The sequence below is a fragment of the Vanessa atalanta genome, chromosome 23 (genome assembly GCF_905147765.1).
Source record: "Vanessa atalanta chromosome 23, ilVanAtal1.2, whole genome shotgun sequence".
In the NCBI taxonomy this organism is placed as follows: Eukaryota; Metazoa; Arthropoda; class Insecta; order Lepidoptera; family Nymphalidae; genus Vanessa; species Vanessa atalanta.
Window position 1 is genome coordinate 4,072,747 of NC_061893.1, and position 18,133 is coordinate 4,090,879.

General features: G+C 30.8%; 2 protein-coding genes across 2 annotated transcripts; one reads left to right on the forward strand and one right to left on the reverse strand.

Moving 5' to 3' along the window:
* The first annotated feature begins 4,164 nt into the window (after nt 1-4,164).
* On the forward strand, nt 4,165-6,693 carry LOC125073224 (protein SHQ1 homolog). The gene has a single exon (XM_047683968.1). The coding sequence runs from the start codon at nt 4,493-4,495 to the stop codon at nt 5,894-5,896; it is 1,404 nt and encodes a 467-aa protein (XP_047539924.1). The 5' UTR covers nt 4,165-4,492; the 3' UTR covers nt 5,897-6,693.
* Nucleotides 6,694-7,929: 1,236 nt separating this feature from the next.
* Nucleotides 7,930-13,155, reverse strand: LOC125073009 (peroxiredoxin-2-like). Its single transcript, XM_047683665.1, has 7 exons — nt 12,971-13,155; nt 12,835-12,883; nt 12,448-12,589; nt 10,812-10,947; nt 9,691-9,793; nt 9,046-9,174; nt 7,930-8,321 (listed from the first exon to the last, which is right to left on the reverse strand). The coding sequence occupies exons 1-7, from the start codon at nt 13,001-13,003 to the stop codon at nt 8,230-8,232; spliced, it is 684 nt and encodes a 227-aa protein (XP_047539621.1). The 5' UTR covers nt 13,004-13,155; the 3' UTR covers nt 7,930-8,229.
* Between the last annotated feature and the right edge of the window lie 4,978 nt (nt 13,156-18,133).

The following is an 18,133-nucleotide window of genomic DNA, read 5'->3' on the forward strand; positions in this document are numbered from 1 at the left end:
ATTTGGAGCCACTTTTGACCTCCTCATAACTCAAAAACTATTTGACATAAATGTGTCAAATTTTGGCTCGCGAGATACATATGTGTTCCAAATTTCATAAACGCATCTCAAATGGTTATTTAGATATTAACGTCTAAAAATCGTCATTTTTATCACTGACTGACCTATAGATCAAAACTATATCCTACTTCCAGGTGACCTAGAAAGTTCAAATTTGGCATGCAGGTAGATAATTAGGCCAATATAAAGGAAAAAATCTGAAACTGGTAATTTTTTATCATTTTATTATAATTTTTCATTTTATTAGGTCTATTAGGAACACTTATATACTTAGTTCCTGTAATAACTGCAATAAAAAAAAATGATGTAAGAACCAGCAATCAAAACTTATGACAGCCGGTCTTAATGTGGATTTTAAGGTCTTCACGTGAATATATAACAAGTTGAATACCACCCTTAAGTTTTTTAAATCCAAATATTTCCGTTTTAGTACTTATGAGTATAGCCGACTTTAGTAATTATTACGTTATTAACTAGAATTTAGCGCATATCAATGGTGCAAAATAATTATACTTAAAAATATAATAATAATAGGCATTTCGGTACACGGCGCGCGACGCGACGCCGGAGTAACGGGATAGGAGCGTTGCGATTAAACCTTAACGCGAACATGTCTGAGCGAGTGGCAACCGCGCTCATAAGAATTATTTCAATGCCTTCCGATGGAAGCTGCTTAGTCTATTCGACTGCATATTTTTTGTTTGAGTATACTAGTATACAACAATAAAATAGGTTTCGTGAAACTGTAGTAGAGTATGTATGTCGTAACTGGAATGATTTAAGTTTGTACTCTAGCGCTACAAACGGGGATCCTTATTGCTTGGAAGAACAGTATCGAGCAAGCTTGCTGATGTCAGCAGTCAGCAAGACTGGTGAATGGGTCCAATGGAAAAATAGAGAAGGTACATTGGGGACGTCGACAACAACAATAGCGCATGTAAAATAACAATTCAATTTAAACACAATTTAATTTGCGAACTAGAAGTCAAAACCAAGCTACAGATATTAAGTAATGTACATATATGTTCAAAGGAAACAATTCTCTATTTGCTTAGCATATTCTACTACTATACACAAATCACAGGGCCTTCGCCTTGACGGTGCTCTTTTCGACATAGGCTCCTCTATATTAAGTAAAGAGCAGGCTTACGTTGGACTCTCCAGAGTTAAAACTTTAGATGGAGTACATCTTATCAATTTAGGTCCAAGTCAAATCAAGACACAAGAGAGCTCTATTGTAGAGTACAACCATCTGCGCACGTTATACCACCCCTATTTGGCCAAATTAAGTATAAACAGAAAACGCATAAATAAAATCCGGAAACTGAATGGGCAATTCACTCGAACATTTCAGAGGTACCTACAAGAAAAATAAGAACGTATCAAAAAAAAAACAATTATACCCCGTAAACGTAGGAAATAGGAAAATAGAATAGCTTAACAAAAACCATTTGGTATTAATTTTGTTATTAATAAGTACCTACTAATAATTTATATACAAAAAGTAGTGATATCCCATCAAAAACATAAATGTAAAAATGAGAGCCAAGTTAAATATTATGATTTATACCTTGGTTGTTGTCTTCAACGACAAAAGAAGTGAGATCTAAATTTGTGCCAAGTTAATAGTCCTTTCTGAAATTTATTTATAACTACATAAAATATCATTTCTTCTTATAACTTGGGGTAATATATTGTTGCCTAAGGTCTGACTTGGCTAGTTCTTATATGTTTATAAACACAACTTGTAGTTTGTGTTTAGAATAACAAATTATAACTCCGAACATCTAAGAAGAATGGAGGACAGCTCAGTATTGCTTAGTTAGTATTAACGTACATTAAGAGCTGCGATTGTCCAGTCACTAGAAAACATGATTCTTAACCAGACACCATTGAATATTTGCGTGCTTAATTTGTGTTTATAATTCATTTGTAAAGGCTTAGAACTTACGAAGGCTATAATATAATTTGTATATGAGAACTAGCCAAGTCAGACCATAGGCAACAATATATTACCCCAAGTTATAAGAAGAAATGATATTTTATGTAGTTATAAATAAATTTCAGAAAGGACTATTAACTTGGCACAAATTTAGATCTCACTTCTTTTGTCGTTGAAGACAACAACCAAGGTATAAATCATAATATTTAACTTGGCTCTCATTTTTACATTTATGTTTTTGATGGGATAAAACATTACATCACATTACTAAGAACAAAGTAGACTTTATTTATCATACATAATTGAAACATAATTTTAGAATAGGCTATTTGACAATGCGAAAAATAAAGAGTCAATTATTGTAATTAGTATTTATTATGAGTTTTAAAATGGTTTTTTACTAACGAAAGTTGAAAATAATAATTATTTATTCAAAAATCCATAAATTAAAATGCATTTTTTTAAACGTTTGTCACGTGACACAAAACGCTCCTGATTGTTCGGGCTTATGATGACGTCACTTGCTCGTTAACCTCGTTTGCCTATTTGGATTATATGTGCCACAGATTACAATAAAGGCAAGTGATGTCACCGACCCCATTGCAGCGTCATATTGTCAAAGTAGCGTTTTCGCGCGCTATTTAAATATGGAATTTTTAATTTGATATTTTTCAGCAAATATGTACAAGAATTAAAAAAAACAACTTTTACTGGGTTGCGTAACTTCTACTGAATAATATAAAATGGTTTTTAAAAACCAGTCAAATAGCCTATTATGTTTATATACATTCCAAGCATTTTAATCGTCTTTACAGTCTGATATTGAATATATAATACGCCTTATTTATTTTAACGTATAAATTATAATAACGATAACGTAGAACAAATAATTATGAATACGTCTTGCGCATAAAACATACATACGAATAGCTTTATACATGCTCCTTATATATACTCTTTTGTATACCTACTGTAAATAGTTTCAACATTTGTAATGTTAACCAAAGTAAATTATATGTTTTTCTGAATCCATACATTTTTTTTTCATATTTATAATTTTTTTGTTGTGTTTCTCATATTTCTAAAGTTAGATTTTATTTCACAAAATCATCGAAATCAATAAGTATAATAGTTTGATTTAAATTATAAAATAAATCAATTAATTTCATTTTTAAAAAATCTCTAAATTTGTCTTTTGTTACGTTAGTCAATTTGATATTTAAATGTATACGTGATACGCCATATTGAGACGTGTATCCTATAATTTTTTTTATTATTACAATTAATGTCACATATCACATTCTAACATTTCGAACTCGTGCTCTGTGGTGAGATTCGAGTTTCTTGTTATAGAATACCCGCGCCTCATATGTGTATCTTTTCACAAACATCACTCGATTATTATTATTATTGTTAAAATATAACGATGAACAAAAAAAGTACCTAATTTATTTCCATGATTTGAAACGATTAGGGGAAACCTCTGAATGGGAAATAGGCTCATTAAGCTCATTTAGTCCATCGAAATCGAAATTAAAAATGAAATGGCAGCATTGTTGTGCGCAGTTGATTTTGACTTGATGACTAGTGTTCCAAACTCTAACAACTTTTCGGTGGATCTATGTGATAGATAGATAGTAGATTTATGAATTTTTTAATGTTTATTTTGAAGATGAAAATATAATTTTGTACATTAAAAGCGACGATATGATTTTTGTAGAGGGTGTGACGGAAGGTTGACTGAAAAATATTTAAATACTTTGAGTAAGTAGTAGTCTACTAAAGTGCTTGGTAAGTTAAAGTTTAAAAAGCAAAAAAAATAATTTCCTTCAATTATTTCAAATGATTGCAATAAAGATGCATAATAAAAGATTAATTATGGAAGGATCATAACCTTTGCTTCATTTCGAGTCTATTTTTTTATACTTTTGTGAAGTATAATTTTATAAAAAATATTATTATAGCATATTATAATAATATTTATTTTGATTTATTTTTTAATTTTTTCGTTTCCTATTTTTAATATTAAAGAGCAATAGGTAAAACACATACTTATATTGAAGTCTTTTTAAAATTTAGGTTAGATAGTCTACAAAAGTCTAAAACTACCAATACCAACTATTGAAATGATATTATTTACTTACCGAAGTTCGAGTTGGTAACATTGCTTTAATCAAATCACAAATGTCATAAAGTATATAACCACTGTTTTATTGATCACATTGGAATTGAAACACATTGTCATCACATTGTTGCGCTCAACTAGTGTAGATACATGCTACCCGCTAGAGAATATAAATAATAAATAAAAATCAAGGTGGTGATTGATTCTTGGGCTTTAGTCTGTTTGTGTTAGTGAATACTCATTCAAGACTTTCATATATTTAGTGTTTATGATGTATTGTGAGCGTATACTTGTAAATTGATATTGATTCCTAGTCTTTTTTCTATATAAATATTGACGTCTAGTTGAATACTTACTTCTTCAAAATGTTAACGCCACGGTTTAAGTTACAACAAGACGAAACTCGCGTCTATATCACGGTGCATGCACCATACACAAATATCGGCGAAACTGAGATCGATATTGATGGTGAGAATTTCTTATTCGTATCAAGTCCGTATTTTCTTAGACTTCGTTTGCCTGGTAAGATTGTTGAAAATGACAGCTCAAAGGGTTCATATACATGTGATTCAGGAGATTTTAACCTCACATTTGATAAAGAAAACCCAGGAGAACATTTTGAGAATCTCGATATGATCACCAGCTTATTGGCGCCTCGACATATTCCTGACTTAAATCCGAATTTAGTCGAGATGTTGGAGGAGGGAGGAATCACGATTGATGAGGAAAATGATGAGAATGAAGTTGATAAAAAATACTCATATGGATTCGCTAGTAAAATTTCAACAGAATTCAAAGAGATTGGTATGGAATTCCCCAAAATTTTTGAACTGAAATGGCCGGAGCAACATCCTATTGGTAAAAGAAATTCATTAAGAGAACAGTATGAATTTATAAAATTTTCATCAGATCATTACTTAGCTGATTTACATTGTGATGAACTTGTAGCTCCATATTTATTTGCAACTGTCTTTTGGGCTAGCCCTGATTTCGATAAAGATGCTGATTTTACTGAGGAAGAGGTGAGCTTATTAAAGGATTTGCCAAATAAGCATTATATTTTGACCAAAACTGAGCATCGGCAAGTTTTTCTTGGTCTTGTGGATATACTCTATGGCTATTGCTATGATAAGAGGACAACATTAAATGAAAGTACTGTAGAATCAAGCTGGACTATCAACAAATTGTCAGCAACTCTAAGCTGGTTTTGTGTTTTTAAGGATATAAAGGAAGTTCTTAAAGCTTGTTATAGAAGAGCGCTTGTTTATCCCATACTTCGGAACTTTGAAATATGTCACAAAGTAAAGAATGATCTTATATCTTTGCTAAAGCATGGAAAGAAGTTCATTATTAAATGTGTCATTGATATTTATCAAATGTTCAATCAAAGCGATGACGCAAGATACATTTTAAATCAAATATATATGAAGGATTACTTAATATTTCTTCAGCAATGTTCCCAAGATGAGTTCATTCCTTTGTGTGACAACATTGCCAATACAGAGATAACAAAAAAAGATGTTGAACTAGAGCTTGAAGAACTAGAGGCTGCCGCTGAAATGGTACAGCAGGAAGAAATTCAGATTTTAGAAAATGAAATGGCTGTTAAAATGGCGTCTATGTCTTTAATACCTGGGCTTAATAAACTTAATGATGCAAATAACTTAAACAATGCTCTAGAGTCCGATTCATCTGCATCAAGCAGTGACTCGTCAGATTCTGAAACAGATGAGTCAGAGTTTTGGGATTCTGATGATGATCGTTCCTGAGGGATCATGTAATTTCCATTCTAAAAGAGTGGAATAAACATGAGTTCAGAAAAATGAAATGAGAAGAGTGAACAGTTCCTGTACAAAATTATGATGAAAATGTACAGTTTTGAAGTCGGAAAATATAGTGATGGAAGTTTTATAATTGAACTTGAAAGTATTAAAAATTTGCCTATTTTAATAAAAAATATCTATTGGTAGATATGTAACGTTTTTGCTCCAAATTAAATCATGTTTTTGATAGACAAGTTTTACTTTATTGTATGTACTTTTAAAGTATCTTATTCTTATTGGTATTACTTATTAAAGGATAATAACATTGTTATATTGCTATGAAATGTTTAATAGCTACAATGTAAAACCATCATAGAACAATGAGAGGACTAATTGAAATAAAGGCATATATTATAATAAAAAATAATAATAATAATAATAGTACCTTCTTAAAGGATTTGCATAGAGAAGCACAAAAATCAAATATGCATTTGTTATTTTTGTAAAGTTACAGCATCGAAGTTCTTTCATTGTTTTATAGATGGTATAAATAATATAGGAATATATTTAAAGGATTTTAAAATTCATAACCGGATTAGGGTAATAAAAATAATTAGGCAAATTATAAATGTACCTATAGAGAAAAAATATATCTCATTGTTGTTAATAAAATTAAGTGCATGCAATTTAGTATATGAAACAAGTGAAACTTTGTGTGAGAAACAACACAATAAAAAAAAATGTTATAAATAAAATCTCAACAACCTATGAAAAGTAACTTCTTCAATAATTAGATCATAGTTTGCCAAAATAAATGTTATTGTTAATGTATTAATACTTTAAGAGTGATATTATGTGTCAAACTTATATCTAATGAAATTAAATAAAATATACATTTACTATACTATTTATTGCCATAAGAAAAAAAAGTCGCAGGATCGACCCCTGGGCTATTGTCGTCCCCACTCCTAACGCAAGTGATGAACTTAAAAATAGGTATATAAGAAATTCCTTAATTCATTTGGGGCATTGCAAGTATTATTTAAAAAAAGGACATAATAAATTCCGAATTTTCGTTATTGTAGAAAATTGCCAATTGGGCTACCTGATGGTAACTGGTCATCAGATGTTGGCATTAAGAAATATTATCCATGCCTTATATCGCCACCAACCTTGGCATCCATTCATGTACATATAGTTACACTGGTTTGCATACCCTTCAAACCAGAAACAGTTGTTTTTTTATTCGATTCTTATATAATTATATTTGCTGGCGTGTTCAATTAAATTAAAGATAACCTTTATTGGGTAAACTAGCATCCAGCTGCAGGAGTTAAAGAAAAGGTTATATAGGGCTACTCACGCTATTATAGCAATGTGTATGACCAGGTCTCTGGATCTAGTCCTAATAATTATATTAGCAGTCTGTAAATTTCCCACTGCTGGTCTAAGGCCTCCACTCCGTTTGAGGAGAAGGTTTGGAGCATATTCATGTATTACATATATAACATATATTTAGAGGTTGGTGGAATACACATGTGGCAGAATTTCGTTGAAGTTGGACACATGCAGGCTTCCTTACGATGTTTTCCTTCACCGCCAAGCACGAGATGAATTATAAACAAAAATTAAGCACATGAAAATTCAGTGGTGCCCACCTGGGTTTGAATCCGAAATTATCGGTTAAAATGCACGCGTTCTAACCACTGGGCCGTCTCGGCTCGTTAGTCCTAATAATATCCTGCAACAAATGTGTCTGCGACTGGATACTAAGCCCCTTTAGGAACTGTTACATAAGTTGAGATCCAGTGCGCCATTATCTGCGGTCTGCGGTATCCAAACTGGGAAGAGTCACTAATTTTACTGAACTTGATAACTTGCCGTATACATCCGTTCCGTTCCGTTTACTCCAACACATTAGAGAGAGAAAGCAATATTTTATTCCTATTGGTAATAATATATAATCTAACTAATACACAAGGAAAATAAAGGGACAATGAATGAAAACAGGTTAGATTTGAATACCTATTTTATTATAATTTTCAGCAAACGCTTTAATAATTGCTTATTTTTTCTTAAATAATAAAATGCTTCTTTACAATTCAAGTATAATTCATAATCACAATAGTTATTAAAACAAATTGAAGTTTTTAAATAACTATTTTATGTCAGCTATCTGTGCCATTGTGGTAATAGTTTTGAAAGCTTTCAAATTAATTATTTTATTGGTTTATTCAGAATAATATTGTTTTCTTTGTGACTACAATTTCCATGTTACATACATTTAGTCTTAAGAGAATATAAGTTTCACTTATTTCTGGTCTCTACATTTTTTTTATTTAGTTGGCTTTTTGGAAGTACTCCTTGCTGCCCTTGGGGTTAGGTTTGATTGTGTCAGCATTCGTGTCAGGATTCCAGTTGGCTGGGCACACTGAAATATTTATTATTATATATTTATATTTTTCGTAGTTATAAAAAAACAGCACTGTAACAATTTTTCAAAAATAAATTATATGATAGTCATTTGTCATTTTTGCATGATGATCATATTTTTAAAGTTTAACAATATATATATATATATATATTGTTTATAGCGTTAGATTATAATCTAGCTAAGTTCGTAATTTCAGTTAAAATATAAACACTAGCCTGATCGAAATTTAACGTATAAACGTTTTATTTTGAGTTAAATCACCGTTCACAATATTTCGCCAGTTTACAATCTCGTGAAATACATAATATTATAACAGCATTTACAATTATACGGTGATATATATATCATTATAATTAATTTAAAAAAAATCAAGGCACTGTAAAAGCAAAATGCATTTTATCATTGTGAGTTTACGATTACTTGATTACATGTTTTCAAGAAACGATTCGTTTTGTTAACGGATTGGATAATTGTCTATCAAAAATCGTCCCAATAAAAATGTTTCGTAACTTTCAAAGTCGCAAATCACATTTAACGTCACAACTGGATTAAATTTGGAGGTTTGTTGAGGAGGAGGTAGTTCAAAATCAATCAGTTACCTATTTATGTATATATACTAATGATTCTTTAAATAGAGGATTTGGCTTAAAAGCTATTAAGATCTTTCTTAATCTCAAGTCACATTGGCGGTTTAAAACTTTGTATCATTAAATGTTCATACCTTCTCCGTGTTTGTCAGCAAATTGGAAAGCTTTTACCAATCTAAGAGTTTCTTCTACTGAACGGCCGACAGGCAAATCATTCACCGACATATGTCTGAGTATTCCATTTCTGTCAATTATGAATAGTCCTGTAATCAACAATGTTTATTATGGCACATTCAAGTATTATTATTTAAAGGAAACCCTTAGGAGAGTTTTATTGTAGAAATTTTCGATGGAAGTAATAAATATATTTTCATTTCATTTTAAATCCAAACCATTTCATTACTTGCTTGTCAAACTATTTTGAATTTTCTACATATATATATTTCTTTGGTAGCTATTAACGAATATAGTGTTAATAATGAAAGGTGAAAAAGTAATGGACCGTAATATACAAAGTGACAGTAGTATTCTTGAAAATTTCAATTATGATTATTATAAAATTTGTGGGTTAAATATTATAATATGCCTTGAAACGAAAATAAAGTTCGGCGTCTTTTCGGTCGTGTTGCATTTGCCGTCCTTACGAAACACCAGAGTGGGGGAATAAAGATGCATTTACACACATTTTTGTAATACGCCCTGCACAGTCTACTAGTATCCCATGAGAATGTCCTATATAGCTAAAATTTTAGATTTTTTATTAAAATACTATTTCTCACCACGTAAGGCGAATCCAGTTTCCAATAGCACGTCGTAATCTTGTGAAATTTTCTTTTGGTAATCTGCTAATAAGGGTATATCTAGTTTTCCTAAGCCACCATCCTTAAACAATGAATAAAAAAATATTATAACAATACTAAATATCATTCATACCTATCTTATCTATGTATATAAATGTTGTGATGCATGAGCATGTATGTCTGTTGTTGCGATAATCATATTACAATGAATATTATATATACTCGTTCATCTCGGTTCGAGCCGAGATGGCCCAGTGGCTAGAACGCGTGCATCTTAACCGATGATTTCGGGTTCAAACCCAGGCAGGCACCACTGAAATTTCATGTGCTTAATTTGTGTTTATAATTCATCTCGTGCTCGGCGGTGAAGGAAAACATCGTGAGGAAACCTGCATTTGTCTAATTTCAACGAAATTCTGCCACATGTGTATTCCGCCAACCCGCATTGTAGCAGCGTGGTGGAATTTGCTCCAAAACCTTCTCCTTAAAGGGAGAGGACGCCTTTATCCCAGCAGTGGGACATTTACGGGCTGCTAATGCTATAAAAAAAAAATACTCGTTCAGCATTTCGCCTACATGTTGCGTTTTTGAGGACTTGGTGGTAGGACTTTGTGAGTAGGTACCAGTTACACAATTTAGGTTCTACTATCAAATAGCAATACTTAGTATTGTTGTATTTTAGTTTGAAGGGTGAATGAGTCAGTGTAACTACAGGCAAAAGGGACATAACATATTAGTTCCCAAGATCGCTGGTGTGAGGATTGGTTAATCTTTCTTCGTGACCATTTACCACCAGATAGCCAAATATACTGTCTGCCCAATTAATTAAAAAAGAAAATTCCAATACATGAAACAAATAAAAAACTAACAATAAAATTCTTAATATATTTCTCCCTTCTTACATAGATATGTGCTCCTTGAATTCTAGGAAACCACAGGAAGTATCCTTTAGACAGTAAAAAGACAAAAAACATCCATTAAGATCTAAGTGTTCTTTTTATCGAGACAGCATTTATTTAAGTACCAATAATGAAAATTCTCCCAAATATAAAAGGTTTTAAAACATGTAAACTGCAAGAATCAAACTTCGAGTTCCATACCTTTCGTGGTGTATTAATCCAAGCAAGATGACTGAATTCCGAATCCGTAGAGACACCAATTACTTGACAATCAATACTGGCAAAATCTTTCGACCTGTCACTGTATGCGATTAGTTCAGTTGGGCATACGAATGTGCTGAAATAAAAAAATATTTACTTAATCAAAAGCTTTTAATATAAACTGACAGACTGAAAAAGGTTTTAACCAACTGAACAAAATTCCAAGATCCTATAAAAAGCAGGAATCGCTATAAAATCTTTTATGAAAAAAATTTTTGCATGTTAAATGAGAGATGAATCTTGTTCAAGTGCTTCATTTTTTAAATTCGATAAATGAAAATTGTTAAATCTTCTGTTGTTACAGCATTTTTGGAAATGCGGTATGCATTAAAAGGCTAGAAAAATGTTATAACATAACAACTGTGCTTTATTTTTGTTGTTAAAAATATGTAAGCTCAATGGTGTATTTATTTTTATATTTTTCTAAAGGAACTTATTGCTCGCCGTGACCGAAGAGTGAAGAAGAGGTTATCCAGAACTTCTAACATTTCAGAATTTGTGAAAGTATGATAGTTAATAAGCTATCAGCTTATCTCATCTGGCACTTATACTTTTTTTTCTATCGGAAAATGCATATGCATTTCATTGGCCCAGTGACACCTGGCCAATTGCTAGACTGCAAGTTAAAAACCAATATCCTCCTCATCATAGTAGGGTGTCAAACAATTTATAACCCATACAAGTGTGATTTACAAAAAACAAGTAAATGGGGAACTGTTTGTTGTTTTAAATTTTATTTTATTTACTGATAGCTGACATTAAATAAGAAATGTCTGTGGTAGTGTCCGACCGAAGGTCTGATTTTGGTCTCGTGATTTCTGGCCTTTTGCAAACAGAATCTGCATGTTTTATGAGTCCCTAAACAGAAAAACTATTGCTGATTTTTGGCCGAAAAGGCCAAAAGAGGAAGTCAGAGGTGTATGAATTTGTAGTCTAAAAGATCAAAGATCAGCTGAAGGTTCTCTCCGACATTAGTAGTATAGTTTTTGGTATATTTTTTAACTAATTACTTATACACACACATAGGCCATAATTACTGTATGGTTCTGTTCTATCGATTTTAATTATTTCTAATTTATATTCAAATGAATAATGTATTATTATGAATCTATTTTATATTGAATTCCATGACACATTAGTTTATTTATTAAAGCTAACTTTGGACTCAATGCTGAAAAAAAAGAAAAAAAATTACATTAAGAAGTATATTGTGTTACGCCTGCAAAAGTCACTATGGGTTTTTTTTCTTATTTTTAAATTGTTATGCCGTTTTAATTGATATTTCAGCAATTTATTGATACAAACAATTTTTAGTTATATTCAAACAGTTTTGTGATAAATTCAATAATTTAAAAGTTTTACAATTTAACTATGATGTTCATACATCGAAAGCTACATAAATTGATATAACGATTAAAACAGCATAAAAATCTAAAAATAAGAAAAAACACATAGCAACTTTTGCATGCCCTGTTTATCTATATATGATTAATATATTTCAGGTGTATGCTTAATAAGTAAATGAGAAATAAATACATAACAAATATTTATAAAGTTATTATCTATATATACTTACAAGTCCAATGGATAAAAGACCAGAACAACATATTTTCCATTAAAGTCAGCGAGTTTCAACTGATTGAATTCCCCATTGACTACCGCTGTAGCAGCAAAGTCAGGTGCAGGCTTCTGTACTCTTGGAACAAAGACAGCAGGTGCTGAAAAATATGAGTGATATTTTAATAATGCAATAAGTAAACTCTAAGCCGAATTTTACATTAAGTAGGTAGATGTTTTATTAAAGTTAGAAATAAGGTTGAAGTTTTAAGATTTTGTTCAATTAAATGAGGATTTATATAACCTAGTTTAATTTTAATTCAGTTTTAAAATGTCGAAGTTAGATGAAATGTATCAAATTGTCGCACCGGCGATTTTTGCTTAAATTAAGTTATGTAATACTTACTTGTGGAAAAACATGATTTTTTCGATATTGCCACTGCTGGAGCTAAAACCTATCGAAAAAAAAACCAATAATGATATGTATTCTAAAGGTTAAATTAATTATTTGTATATTATAGGAATAATTTATGTGATCATACCCTTCGAACACACTGTTTTACCAAGAACGACATATTAAAAATGTCTTTAAGTTTCTAGAACCTTAAATATGAGGACAAATTCAGTTCAAATTATGTACGTGAATTTGTACCAAGATATAGAGAATTCTAATTACACTTGCAAGTTCAAAGATATATTTTTTTATTTACGATTATAATGACATTTGACGTCGATTGTCATTGTCAATTTTATGTCAAGCTGCTAAACGTTGCGCTAATTTTTTTTTATCTATTTAATTGTCTTAAAGTCCGATAAAAAAGACAAAAAAAATGTAGCTTACAATAATGCGTCAAACTGAAAAGGAGGAGTGGAGTGAAAAAAACGAATTTTTTGTCCAGAGGATCGGGATTGCGATTCACAGAGGAAATGCTGCTAGCATTTTTTTCACAATTCTACTCGGTCATGATTTATACAGTTACTATTGTATATTCATATTTGTATATATTTAAGGACTTAATGTTAATAATTCAAAGAGCTAAAAATTTGTATAGGTCTTACGTAATAGTATACCTAGCAAATTAAATATCAAAAATTATAAACGAGCCATTTATCCTAAATTATTATTTTAAAGTAAGATTATATTAATTATTAATGACAACAATAAACCAAGAATTGTTATATATTTCTATTTTCGGAAACGCTTGGGGTAATATGTGAGGGTATAAATATCTAAAATGAAATTTGGATTAGACTCGAACCCACGCCTTTGATTACGCTAAGCCTTTTACTACGTTGAGCTAATGAGGGTTAACAATTTTAAATACTTTACAGAATACATGAATTGTACATACTACTTATATTGGAAAGCTCTAGGGGTGCAACACATGATTCTAAATGCATTCGAGCTTATAATTCGTTTGCGAGAAACATACACTAATCCATTACACGAAATTACACTAATTGGCCGTCTCCATTGTTCTCTTGCTGTGTACAATACTCTGTTAAATTAAACAACATTAGCATAGAATTATGTAAAGTTTTCATTTGACTCTAATGAGTGCATTGCCTTTTGTGAGCTTCAGGCACTTCATATAAAAGTGAGCACATCTCTATTTTATTTGTTGTCATTAAATTATAAATGTATAAAATAAAACCATACTCAGAATTTGTAAATGAATTTAATATCATGGAAGATTTGATTTTTTATTTGTTCCAGATTTATATGACAAGGAATTTTAATTTTTAACTAGTATTGGATTGACGAAGGTAGACAAGTAATTAACTTAATCACACGGCATAAGTTTTCCATTAGTAGCTTTTACATGTGGTTCATTAGTTCCCCGTATGAGAATTGCGCTAATTTGTTCCTCACTTAAACCTTTTACCATACGCAAACTTAGTAAAGATCGACGAACATTCTGGTTAATGTGTTAGAAATCCCCCTTGAATTTTTTTTTTTCGTAATACGTATGTAATTTCATGATGTATTTAGAATACACAACTAAAGTTATAAATTAGGCCAATAGTTAAAGCTGTATTTTGATATATGTAGATATACATCAATGATAGATATCAAAGAGGCCCTGATCCCTAAACTAAAATCTTAGAGGTGACTGACTGACTTCCCAGTCAGTGCTTGCATTTGTTATTCTTATTATTAAGTTTCAATGTTATTTTTAAATATATTAAGAGAATATAAAGAAAAGGAAAAAAATACAAATATAAAACATATATATATAACACAATCTAAAAATAAGAAAAAACATTGTCTCATGGCGATGAGATATTTAGCGCTGCCTCCCGCCAAAAGTGAAAAAAATTAAAACCAATAGGAATGTCGGACGGGCAAATACACAGGGCAAATATTGGCGCTGTTAGAAATATTAATCATTCTTTATATCACCAATGTGCTAACAACCTTGTCTATAGTTACACTGGCTCACTCACTTTTCAAACCCGGAAAACAAAATACTGAGTGAAGCTGTCTGGTCGTACAATATCTGATGAGTGGGTGGTACCTTCCCAGGTGGGTTTGCAAAAAAGCCCACCAACCAGTGAAATTACCATAACTAAAACTTGAACGTTTTGTCGTTTTAATTTAATTCGATGATTCAAGTTAAATGCATTTATCGTTGAGACGTGTTTTTTTTTTTTAAATTTGATATTACATATATATAAAATCGAAGAGATTATTAGAACATCTTTTAAAGATTTCATTGCATTTATAGAGATAGTTTTCATTGAATTGTAATTATCGATTAGTATAATTTAAGTAAAGTAAAGCAATCTTAAGAGGACCACGGAGTTTGCGTTGTCCATACCTAATTTAAATAAATTCCCAACCTATTGACCCATTAAAAGATACATTAGTTGTTTTCTTGGCTATTACGTATCTTTTAAAAAAAAAAAAGTTTGAAAATTGAATAGAGTTTTCATTCATGGATTTATATTTGATATTAATTTGTTTATTATGTATAAATATATATATTTGTAACATCCCAATATATTTTGGAATTTCGATTATGAACTTATTTACGATCAACCTGATCAGATCGCAATGGTCAAAGGTCGCAATAAGTGAATATATAATATCCAATTTGGTCGGGAAAACTGCTCAGAATATAAATTGCTTTGACTATATATTTTTTTCTATCGTTTCAGATTTGTGTGCCATATAATGTAAATAATGAATTAATCAAAAGGAGATAATAAAAAAATTCGGAGCGTATTTTAATACCTTTTTTTGAATTATAATTGATGACAATACAAAATATATTCTTATCTTGTTACATATTGTTGACTATTGGTCTTAGTCTTCTCGTCTAAAATTTTTATATACTACGCTACTTGTGTTTTGTGAGCCGGAAATTGGGACATATCGTAGTAAATCACTCGTGTCCATAGTACAGTTTTATGAAGTGTCATACCTATTTTAAAAGGATACCGGCGCCTACCTTATAGCCTGTAGAAAAGGTTATGGGGTATCTAATACTTTCGACCTCACCTCCTCACACGTGTTGCCACAGGCAGAAATTCGTAGGCATATAAAATTACATCTTTTACGGGAAAAAGAAATCAACACGGACGGAATCGTATGGACAAGCTAGTTGTTTAATAATTTTAATTAAGTATACCTGCGATTGGCAACGTGATAGGCAGAGGAAGGTATCAAGAATATGCGAAAGCGTAAAGTTTAATGAAATAAACGTCAAAAGTTGAGTCCGACATGAAACTGGTATCGGTAACTTTGTTGGGAAAATTGGAAAAAGTAACGATCGACATAAACAGTGTTGTATTTTGTTACTATTTTTTTAGGTTTGTTTATAATAGATAGCATTTATAATATATGATTTTTTGAATGTTAGTTAAAGACCTTCTATTCACTTAGGGCTTATACTGAAATGGCTAAAGTCTTCTGGCTTATTTCAATATGTCGCTACAGTGCGAGTTAATGGATGAATACACATTTTACAGAACGATTTTAATTATATATGTTTTAACAAAGGACATAAAATGGACGTAAAATATCAGTGATCTTAGTTCAAGTTTATCGTCTACTAGATAGTAGACGATAACTTGTCTTTAGATAATGACAACACCACTGAATTGTCTTAAATTTCCTTAATTAGTGTATTCATCTCGTGCTCGGCTAAGGAAAACATCGTGCACTGTACATCACGTGTACATCTGTTGTGTTGTGTTGCGTGTTGGAATAAGCTCCAAAACGTCTTCTCAAAGCGAGAAGAGACCTTAGCAGCAGTTGGACATTTCAGGTTGTTACTGAAACTTTACTTTATCTATTGGGTCACCTTTTTATATAAACCATTTGAAATGAAATTTGACAATGTCCATACACTATTATTTTTAAAGAATTTCCTGTTAAAAGTTGTTAAAATCAATACAGTAATTAAGACAAAACCACAACGGATATAGGTAGTATTTGCGATGTTAGGATTTTACAGTGCATTACGATGGAATGATTAGTTTATATTTCAGGTCTAATATCTTTGGGCGGTGGTATCCACATACCAGCGGCATTAGCAGTCTGTTATTTCTTTAAAGAATAAACATGCATAATTTATCAAAATATTTCCATTATTTGGGTACACCTTTCATCTTTCTGTCTATCCGGACAGATAACAAATGAAACGAACGCAATTTCTTTATTTTTATTTTTGCTAGAGCTATTGTGGGTAATATGGATTTTGGTAAAATATCTATACTTATAAAATCGTTTGTCTTGAATGATTATCAAAACAAAGACAAAACTTACTTTATCAAGAAAACTGAAATTTGGTACTTAAGTTTTTGGAAATTTCAAATTTAAGGGAAAAAAGTAATCTTCGTATGAATTGTACCCCAAGTTGGGATGTGACTAGTTAGTAAAATGGGTCATCAACGAAATCCTCAAGGAATATTTATAAAAGTGATATTTGTAGAATTTATCGTAGGTACTACAAGAAACAGCGGCACTTCTAGTTCCTAATGACGATGTGACATTTTTACTCCTAGTTTTTAATTAATTTTATAATTAATTAGTTAACGAGAAACAGATATAAATTTTCTACTACGTTGTCTGGCCCTCACTAATTAACCTCGATATAAATTATATTTAAATTTTATCAATCAAAACTAAATTAATTCATTTTCACGATTAGCATATTTTAAAATTGATAAATCAAAAGGCTATATAAAATTTATACTACTTAAAACGATATAACGATATTTAGTAGTAGTAAAAGATGGCGAATAATATGTTTTAATAAAAAATAACCTTTGTTGTTGTCTATGTATTCCCAAAATATTCATTCGATTTTGATGAAACTTTAGTTATTTGTCTTGCATACGGCAAAGGTTTATGGCCAAAAAGTGCCAAATTTATTTGTGTTTGTCTTTCAATGTTAACATTTTATTTAGATCCTTATTCTCTTGCAAAACGAGGTAGAGTTGCTAGTTCATCAGTAATTACTATTCACTTTGATATTTTGTAACTTATTTAACAAAATATAAATACATTTAGATACTTTGTACAATTCAATTAAGCCGTATCAGTCGTGTAAGCTTCTTAAGGAACATTTGTTGGACCCTTTTAAAGGATTAGTTTTTTTTTTTACTTTTACATTAAACTGGTCGCCTGATCGATACATATAATGAGTTACAGATAAAAAACTACTTCAAGTCAAGTTAAGTGTCAATTTTGTATC

Excerpts from the sequence above, each read along its gene's own strand:
- LOC125073224 (XM_047683968.1), top strand. The coding sequence starts at position 4,493 with ATGTTAACGCCACGGTTTAAGTTACAACAAGACGAAACTCGCGTCTAT.
- LOC125073009 (XM_047683665.1), bottom strand. The coding sequence starts at position 13,003 with ATGTCGTTCTTGGTAAAACAGTGTGTTCGAAGG. Across the intron at positions 12,884-12,970 it reads TAAAACAGTGTGTTCGAAGG|GTTTTAGCTCCAGCAGTGGC; the intron begins GTATGATCACAT and ends TTTTTTCGATAG. Across the intron at positions 12,590-12,834 it reads AAAATCATGTTTTTCCACAA|CACCTGCTGTCTTTGTTCCA; the intron begins GTAAGTATTACA and ends CATATTTTTCAG.